The 10,001-nt window shown below is 49.1% G+C and overlaps 1 protein-coding gene across 2 annotated transcripts in view; it reads left to right on the forward strand.

Annotated features, from left to right (window-relative positions):
* BICD2 (BICD cargo adaptor 2) overlaps positions 1-4,768 on the forward strand; it is a 45,359-nt gene extending 40,591 nt beyond the window's left edge. The window contains exons 7-8 of one of the 2 annotated variants that reach the window (XM_027616232.2): positions 704-914; positions 2,664-4,768. In XM_027616232.2, the coding sequence (XP_027472033.1) occupies positions 704-914; positions 2,664-2,669 (217 nt within the window). In that variant the 3' untranslated portion in view covers positions 2,670-4,768. Of the gene's footprint in view, positions 1-703 lie in introns of both variants that reach the window. The other variant, XM_027616231.2, reaches the window with a different exon arrangement.
* The last annotated feature ends 5,233 nt before the right edge of the window (positions 4,769-10,001 follow it).

Here is a 10,001-nt window from a genome sequence, read left to right on the forward strand (position 1 = left end):
TCCAGCCTTCCCTGAAGGCTCCCTGGCCTCCTGGCGAAGAGTTTGGGAAAGACCCCACAATCACTCCATCACCACGTGGGTGGCGTGGTGACCCTCACTCCCGCAACCTGTTCCACTTAAGAACTTGGCTTCTCAAATGCAGCTGAGAGCACAAACTTGTGGTTGGGCCCTTGGCCCCCAGAGAGGGAGGCCCGTGGTGGGTGGAGGGGAGGGACAGGCGTGCCCACCGCTGCCTCCCTCAGGGACACACCTGGAGGGGGTGTTTCTCTCCCAGCTCCACAGACAGAGGGGGCATAGGGCACAGTTAAGCAGAGGACTGAGGGGGCACGTCCACACGTGCCTTTCCCAGACTCTGGTTGGCCATTTGGTGACTTACTAAGCATCTACTATGTGCACACACCACTCCGGAAACAAGCCAAGTCCTGCCTGTGGGTTTACCCGTGAGGGCCAGGTGCCCCTTGGCCATCTGGAGGCCCGCACGGCCGCTGCCACCTCCCTTAGTGGAAACCAGCTGGGGAGCCCTTCCCAGAGGAAGCTGAACCGCCGAGGGGCAGCCGCCACCTTCCAGCCCAGCGAGCAGGACGCTGCTGAGTCCTCTTGGCCTCTGCCCGCCGGCCAGGCCCTGCAGGCGGGTCCTCAGCCACGGGTGCCGTGTGCTGTGCCGGCTGCTTCAGCCGCACTCTCGCCTCTGATGTCCCCGCAGGTGTGACGAGTACATCACGCAGCTGGACGAGATGCAGCGGCAGCTGGCCGCCGCGGAGGACGAGAAGAAGACGCTCAACTCCCTGCTGCGCATGGCCATCCAACAGAAGCTAGCACTCACCCAGCGGCTGGAGCTGCTCGAGCTGGACCACGAGCAGACCCGGCGGGGCCGCGCCAAGGCCGCCTCCAAGGCCAAGCCGGGCACCCCGAGCGTAAGTCACACCTGCGCCTGTGCCGGCGACAGGGCCGAGGGCGCCGGGCTCACCACCCAGGTGCTCTGCGGCGAGAAGTATAACATCTACTGCGATTAGGGCCACGGGGCCTCAGCTGCAGCGGCCCTGCGGCACGCCACCTGCCCGCTTCACCTGCACTAACCCAGCAGCAGTGGGACCGCGGTGCTAGGCTGCTCTTAACCGTGACTAATGCACAGAGGGAAGGATTTGGCCGAGGCGGCGTGCTGTTCCACCTGGACCCTGTGAGCTCTGTGTCTGTTCTCACCCCTCGGGACCGCCCCTCACAGCAGCTACTCTGGGGGGGGGGGGGGGCGTGTCAAGGTGGGTCAGAGCCACATGTCCTTGCACACACGTGGTTCCCAGTGTGCCGTTGGCTCCTGCAGAGGGTGGGGGATGGGGCAGAACCCGAGCTGAACTTGCATGTCCCTGCATGTGTCTGATGAGGTGGCGCCGCCCCAGCACCAGAAACAGTGTTAGAGGTTCTGGCCCGAGCGCCAGGCACAGCGTCAGAGGCCGTGCAGAGCTTGGCATGGTTTACAGAGGATTCCTTTGTGGTTTATGTGGCATCTCACTGCACGTCACATTTGGGACACAGTCCCCTCCCCCACGCCCAGAAGAATAGTAGCCCCAAGCCCTGCGTCCTCCGGCCTGGGCACAGGGCACTGCTCGTGGGGCACAGAGCTTAGCAGGCTCAGCCTCTCTTTCTGAGGCTGCACACCTGTCTGCTGACCTGTGAGGTGACACGTTGGCAGGCCCAAGGCCTGGGTTTTTTTCGTGAGAAAAACTTAAGTGCCTGGCCAGACCTTTTCCTCACAGGAAGCCCATCCTTTTGTACTTAGGGTGTCCCAGCCTTCAGGGCAGGTTTCTTCACTCTGTGCTCATCATCAGACCCCCCCAGAACAGGGCTCTGGAAACCCGCAGCAGATGAGCTGAAACGAGGGACTCCCACATCTGCAGCCAGAGCCCAGCCTAGGGTGGGGAGGGAGCCCCGCACGGCCTTGGGCCTGTTCCAGGACACGCGCAGGAGGCGGATGGTTCCCCCTCGTCGGTGTGGTTCCAGATGTGGGACGGGCAGCAAAGGGAGCTGTAGGACTTCCCGTTCCCAGAGCTGGCAGCCACAGGCCACTTGAGGCCCCATGTTCAGAAGCAGGACTTTGCAGTATTTCTCTCCCTGTTGCCCGTGGGGGCTGCCAGACACGAGGCTTCTGTCTTTTCCCTGAAGGGCTCCTTGCCTGATCTCTCCGAGGCCCAGAGGGGGTTTGCGTTGCCCCTCATACAGCTCTCACCTTGGTTCCCAAGCGCGTCTCAGTCCCCACCAGACTCCAGGCACTGCACAGACTGCCTTGGGTTTGGCAGACAACTGGAGTGGGGAGAGGTGGGCCAGGCCGCACCAGCCCTCAGCTCCAGGCTGCTTTGCTGATGGGCTGTCGGGTCTCGGATCCCCCTCCCCTCCTGAGGAGGGGTCAGGCCATCCCCTCTGCAAGCAGGTCTTCCAGGGGCATGGCTGCCCGCCAGCCCCGCACGCCGCTTCCGCCCGCCACCGAGCCTGGCACGCAGCTTCTCTCCATACTTGCAGGGGTCTTCCTGAGGCACTGGGGCTGGTGGCCCCCCCTAACACATGCAGGTCTTCTCTGCCGCCGACTAACGCACCACGTCCTCACCCAGCCAGAGCTTCGGTTGTCTGAGTGGTGCCGGTTCTAACGCTGTCTTGTTTTCTCCCGTTTTCAGCTGTAGAGTAGCTGCCGGGAGGACTCGGCCGTGGCCCTGTCACACTGCAGCCCCTCCCCCTCCCGTGGGCCCACGCAGAGGAAGGAAGGGCAGCCTAAAAGTCCACTTAGAAACGTGTTTGGATATGCCACTGCATTTCTTTCCAAGTTAGCATTCCCTGAGTGTTTAGTGGCAGAGGCAAGAAAGCTTTAATGTTGAGAATGCCACCAGCTGCTGCCTGGAAGGCCCTTTGCACAGCGCCGAAGAACCTGCCTGGACAGCGGCCACCAGGCTCGCTCAGAAACCCGCTAGAAACGCTCGACACCGGGCCTCCCTGCTACAGATGCCCTTTCTTATCCGATCAACCTGTGCACTTTTGATATTTTGATATTATATTTGCTTCCTTAATCCCTCCCATAGAGACGGTCTCAGATGCTGTGGTCTGTCTCGTGGTCCTGTAGCTCTGTCTTAGCTCCCGCCGTGTTGATCTGACGTCGGCACGTGGCACGGATGTGTTTTCCTAGCGTGTAGCTCTAGACTGTTTAGATGAAGGCCTCGACCCGGCAAGGAGCTCAGCGAGACGTATCCACGCTGTGGTTCAGCAGCCTTCTAGGTCATACGGCATTACGGTTCATGTTTGAAATTACAGATTTTAAATGCCATGTTCATTAAGAAATCCAGGGTATTTCCGATTCTGGGGTTTTTCATATCGTATTATTATTATTCTTAGGAATAGTTCAATGTAACAAGAAGAAAACTTGACCTTTGCTCTGGTTAAACAGTAATAGGCACTTGAAAACAAAAAGATAAATTATTGAGTGAGTAGTATTACCTACAAATTCCAGAATCTTCTGGGTTTTAGGACATTGTGAAGCATGACTGATTAACAGAATTTTATACAACTGTACCAGTGAAATTCCAAATTGGAATTGTTTTGTTACTCTGGTTGTTGTGCCAAATTGTGGTACACTTAGAAAATCCTACAGTCGTCGATTTTTAGGGTGTTCTATTTCAACGCCTTCTTGTTAGTAATCATTACCAGTAGTGCCTTCATCAGTTAAGGGAGGTGTCCCAGCGTAGTTGATGCTCTAAAATGGACGGTGAAGAGCTAGTTGGGAATGCTGAAGGCCAGGGTAGACCAATAGGTGTGAACGGGCGCACACCTTCATACCTGAACCTGGGCATCTTCATTGAGGGAAAGAAAACAGCAATTGTGCAAAATTCTGTTAGTCAGTGATTCTTTACCATGCAGATCCTTGCAAATTCAGGGGCTGAGAAAAGGAAAGTGAACACACACACGTTGAGTGTGCTTTGGGAACCAAATGGACCTGAGGGACAAGCTAAGCAAGCGGTGCGAACAACATGCCACGTTTGTGAAGAGCGGGAGGCAGGGTGCCGGCGCAGTCGGCCTCGTGCGGTGGGGTGAGGGCTAGCCATAGTATTCTTTGCAAATGTGAGGAAGAGACGTTCTATATTCTCTTGCTTGGTGTAACTAATCACTGTTAATTTCAGGAAACAGAACTCGACAAAGCCCCTCAGCAATCCAGGGCTGTGTCTTGTCGGGTTTGCTGAGGGAGGCTGTGCTTATGGTAAAATTGGTACTCACAGAGGAAGAAAGTGTCCTCTCTCCTCCAAAATAAAGGACAAATTACAATAATGTATAAGTAGCAAGAATAAAAGAATTCTGTTTCCTGGAATAAGCATTTCTTATTCCTAGTTGTAGGGACCCCTATTTTTACGTTATATTACAGTGTTGATTCATAAGAAATGTTACATTTACGATAACTTCATCTGTATGGGGTATTTATTTGCAATGATGTCTGAGTACTGTATTTTTTTTCTGTGCATTACCTTAGTGTCAGAATGTTGTCTTTATTTTAAGATCATATGCATGTTCTCCTGCCAAGAAACCTTTACACAGACCCAAACAGACAAACAAAAAATGCCTTCCGATTCTGAGAAAATGAGGCAGAGCGTGGAAAAGAAGTAGGAAGGAGCAATCAGTCTCAACTTGGGACATGGGCGTATGGCACGAATGTCTGCAAAGCCAGTGCACATAGGAACAGTGGGCCTGGTAAAGGTCATGTTGGTAGGACCAATAAATAAAGAATAATACAAAAGCACAAGACTTGTCCTCTGTGGCTGCTCTGACCCCTGCTCCAGGTGACCGTGGGTCCAGGAGTGTATCATAATTCCAGTTCCTAAAACAACAAAACCAGCCTGGCAGTAACTCTGGTGGTAGGAACTGGAAGCAGCCTGGGGCCCATTTCAGGAGGTGCAGACGGGAGGGGAGGTGTGGGCTGCCTCTGGCAATGGGCCTCAGGTGTCGTGAGCACCCAGTAGTGTGACAGTGAGAGCATGTTGCCTTCATACTGTCCTCTCTCAAGAAGCAGAGATTTGGCTAATGTGGGGGTCCTTTGCTCTTCAGACTCTTGCTCTGTGAACTCAGGGATGAATAGATTCAGGTAACAAGAGTTACCTGTTTTGTCAGTGCAAAGCCACATTCACCTGTAGGAATGTCTGTGAGACATGCTGAGCTTGTCCTGGTGTGAGCTTAGGGGCAAATCCTGGCCTAGGGGACAGGAGGTCCTGAGGACACTCTGGCACTGTTCCTTCTGACAGCCTCAGGCCGGAGGGACTGCCTAAACCTCAGGGCAGCTGTCTGAGGCCAGGGTCTCACTGCCCTGGCCTCTTCCCAGGACACCTCCCTCCACCCAAGGTCTCCCCTTGCCTTGTGGTCGCTGCAGGGCTCCTTCCTCTCATGATGCCTGTCTGGCTTGAGTAGCGGTTGCTGGAGCCCATGTTCAGCTTGAAACCTCTTTGAAAGAGACTCATTTTTCTAACTCAGTAGCTAAAAGGAATCTTCCTCCCCTGCTGGCCTGTGCCACCACACCAGGCCCCTGGAAGAGGTGGGAAAGACAGCCCGTGACAGATCCGGAGGAGGAGGGGATGCTGTCAGTGGGCTGGGCAGGGCAGGTGCCATCCAGCCCTTGGCTGCCACCATGTGAGTGGCGCATTGTGGCTTTGGCCCAGTGTCATCATTTGGGGTGTTTGACTCACAAGCACAGATGCTGAGGCCTTCTCTACCCGCCAGCATGCTCTGGGTTCTTGCATACATGGTTCTTCATTTCAGGCATGGAGTGGGAGTCTCCTGAATGGAGGGGGGGGGGTCATTTGGCCCTGAAATGCCTCCTGCTTGGCCTTCCCTTCCAAGAGGGAATGCCTCCATTCCCACCTCCTCCTCCATCTGCCTGCAGTGGTTTTCACTCCAACCCCTTACAGGTTCCCAGAGCTGGAAACAACAGCATCAGTTTGAAGATAGACGTTTGGTTGAATTTCCCCCTTTCAGCGGCTCACTTACCCTGACTGAGTTCTCTCTGAGCCTCAGTTTCCCCTCTGTAGGTTAGGGATGATAGTTCTTGACTCAGAGGTTGTGAAGTTTTATCAAGCCTTAGGTAACTGGCATGCAGGGTGCTCAACAGCTGACTTGATGTGGTTCTTGCTGCCACTGTCATCATCCCCAAGGTCTGGGGTACCAGGCCACGGAGCTAGGCCTTTATCCTGTAGGAGTGTGAATTTAAGTCAGCTTTTAACCAAAGTGTAATTTGCATTTAGGAAATGGCACCCATCGCAACATACAGTCACCATTTGCACACAGTGAACAGATTGTGTGACCAGCAGCTACAAAGTTCCCTGCCCTCCCCTTTTGTGCTTTTTGAGGCAGACAATAACGGGATGCCTCTTTCTGCCAGTCCTGGTGAGGCTCTAGGCTGCCTCCTGCCCTTAGGAGCCTCCTGGGACAACAGGTGTGCCTATATCCTGATGTCACCTGGCATGGGATCTTGGCAGGGATGGGCTGCCATCAGATTTTCCTCTGTACATGCTCACCTTTCAGCTGTGTACAAACAGTGGAGCCGGAAGGGCTATGTGTTACCATTTTGTCAGATTTCTTATGGGCAAGCACACTGGCTCTTGTGAGTTCATCTCATTCATCTGTGAACCTTGCTTTTGTAAACTCAGGTCCCTAAAGTGGGGGGATTGTCCCCCACACACACACACAGGGTTTCCCCTAAGCAGGAAAAGGCAATGCCACAGTACCTCACCCACAGAAAAGATCTCCCTGCATTGATACCGTGAGCAACCCCCTTCCTGGGCCTCCTAGGAGGGGAGAACAGTAGAATCACACACACACATGCCAGGATCCCTTTTGTTCATCTTACTCTCAAGTAGGGAATTAAGATTTATTTATCCAAAAGTGTTCAGAAGAGTGCAAGTGTCCACTGGCTATGCAAACTGCCCACTCTGCACCCACCATCTGCATGAGAAGCAAACGAGGGCAGCCCTCAGAGCTCTCATGCAATCTGTACCCACTCTTCCTCCCAGGGGTAACCCTGAGTCTGTCTGTGCAGGCCACTTGTGTGTATTTCTGTATATTATGAAGTGGAAGCATACAACAGAGATCCGGAGCTGGGATAGATTTACTTGCCAAATTGCATTGATTTCTCACACCATGATTGAGCTGTGCAATCATAAGTGACTTGCTTTAGAGTCAAAGATCTATCAGTTGAATGTAAAAGAATGGGAAAAAAAAATATTCCATGCAAACAGTAGCCACATGACTAATATCAGACAAAACAGACTGTAGGACAAAAATTGCTTTGAGAGACAAGGAAGGACATTATATAATGATAAAATAGTGAATTCACCAAGAAGATACAACAATAATAAATACATATGCACCAAACAACAGAGCCCCAAAACATACTAAGCAAAAACTGCCAGAATTGAAGGGAGAAATAGTTCAACAAAAGTTGGAGACTTCAGTACCTCACTTTCAATAATAGAACAAGACAATATCAAAAAGGAAGAAAAATACAGGTCAATAAACCAGCTAGACCTAATACATCTATGGAAAATGTGAACCTACAACAGAATACACATTCTTATTAAATGCATATGGAACATTCTCCAGGATAAACCACATATTAAACCACAAAATAAAGACTGAAATCATACAAACTATTGTCTAATGATAATAGAATAAAATTAGGAATAATGATGAAATGTGGGAAATTCACAAATATATGTAAATGAAACTAAATAATCAGTGGGTCAAAAAAGATATAAAGAAGAAGATCTCAAATCAATAACCTTATCTGTCACCTTAAGAAAATAGAAATATAGAATGAACTAAGCCCAAAACAACCAAAGGAAAGGAAATGGTAAGGATTAGAGTGGAGATAATGAAATAAGCAGTGGGAGGAAATGGAGAAAATCAACAAAACCAAAAGTTGTTTCTTTGAAAAGATCAGCAAAACGACTGACCCTTACACCAGGGAAAAAGGACATTACTAAAAGAAGTGAAAATGGGAAAATTACTTCTGATTTTACAGAAATATAACAAGAAAATGCTTTCAAGTATAAAAAGTACCTCAAACGATCTGCAAATAAGTAGCAAATCCGTTACGCCATAGTTAAGGTACAAGCCGAACAATAAAAATAGTGAGATTAATTAAAAAAAAAAAAGAAATATAAAGGATTACAATAAAGTACTATGAATATTTATACACCAAGAAATTAGATAACGTAAACCCGAATGCATCAGAGAGAAGGAAACAGTAAATAGAGCAGAGATGAGTGAATAGAAAAATCAGTAGGAAAAAATGAAAGCAAAAGTTCTTTCCTAGGAAAGATCGACAAATTGACAAACCTTTAGCCAGACTGAAGAACAGGGAAAACTCAAATTACCTCAGTGATGAGAGTGGGGATATTATGAGCTGACATGAATGAAAAGGATTATGAGATACTATAACAATGCTAACAAATAACCTTGGTGAATTGACAGGTCACTTGAATCACACCAACTACAAAAGCTGACTCCAGAGAAAATAAACTAAAAGACATATAATGAGAAATTGAATCAGTACTCAAAAATCTTCCAACAGAACCTCTAGTTTCTGGTCCAACTTGTAAGGAGCTTAGAAGTCATCACTTTGTCCTAATAGGTGAAAACCTGAACAAACTAAAAAACCAACCACCCTTCTTGGATCTGTCAGAGAAGTGAGGTCACAGGGCACACCACTGTCCCTAAAATTAGACGGATACAGAGAATTACAATTTACCAGAGCAGTTAAAACCTGGGCAGGAAAACCTGAACTGTAATTGGCAGGTTGCTGAAAGCTCAGTGTAGTGAGAAGTCTGGGAGGGCCCAGTCGTAGGGGACCCTCACGCTTATGTGAGTTTTACCTCCAGCAGCTCTACGGGATTCTCACTGAATATCAGGGAAAAGTCCCTTCAGCCTTCCATCCAGCGGCAGAAGGGGAAAAGGAGCCATTTTGAAATATCCTAGAGTATTCTGCTCTTAACCAGCCCTCCTCTCAGGACAAACTATTTTACCATGGCCTGAGAGACCTGGGGGAAGGGAAATACCCAACTCCAGTCCCCTCTGGCCATACTTTACTACTTGAAGGGGTGAAAAGAAGAAAAAAACTGAAGCACTTGTGAAGTTCAGAGCCCAGGGGCACAGGTGCTCTAATCGCAGACCTAGTTGTAGGCCTGTAGAATCCTTCCTCTTCCGGGCACCTTACCAGTATATTACTAAGGCCTATTTACTGTGGTTCCCTTTCCCCAGTACATCGCCGTCTGGCTTTCAACAAAAAAGCATAATAAAATGGAAAAAAAAAAAAAAAACCCAAAACCAAACACACTCTATAAAGATAGAGTATCAGAACCAGATTCAGATATAGCAGAAATATTGGAAGTATCAGACCAGGAATTTAAAATAACTTTGACTAATATTGAGGGCAGTAATGGAAAAAGTAGACACCATGTAGAAACAGATGGGTAATATAAGCAGAGAGATGGAATGATCTAAGAAAGATTTTAAAAATTCTGGAAATAAACCACTGTGACAGTAATATAGAAAGCCTTTGATGAGCTCCTTAATAGATTGGACACAGCCGAGGAATCACTGAGCTTTGGGATATGTCAGTACAAATGTCCAAAACTGAAGAGCAAAGAGAAAAAAAAGAATGGAAAAAACAAAACGTAAAAGAATATCACTGTGGGACAACAACAAAAGGTGTATTATATGCACAGAGGAACACCAGCAGGAAAAGAGAAGGAAGAGAAGCAATGTTTGAACCGACAGAATTTCCCCAAATTGTTGAACACCAAACTACAGATCCAAGCTCAGAGAACATTGAGGAGGACAATACCAAAATAAAATTACACCTAGGCACATGATATTCAAACTACAGAAAATCAAATATAAAGAACCTTAAAAGAAGCCAGAGAGGTTGGGGCGGGGGGTTGGGGGAGTTTTATCTGTAGTGAGTGAAAGATAAAGAGTTACATCTG

Source organism: Zalophus californianus, chromosome 13 (assembly GCF_009762305.2).
Source record: "Zalophus californianus isolate mZalCal1 chromosome 13, mZalCal1.pri.v2, whole genome shotgun sequence".
Classification (NCBI taxonomy): domain Eukaryota; kingdom Metazoa; phylum Chordata; class Mammalia; order Carnivora; family Otariidae; genus Zalophus; species Zalophus californianus.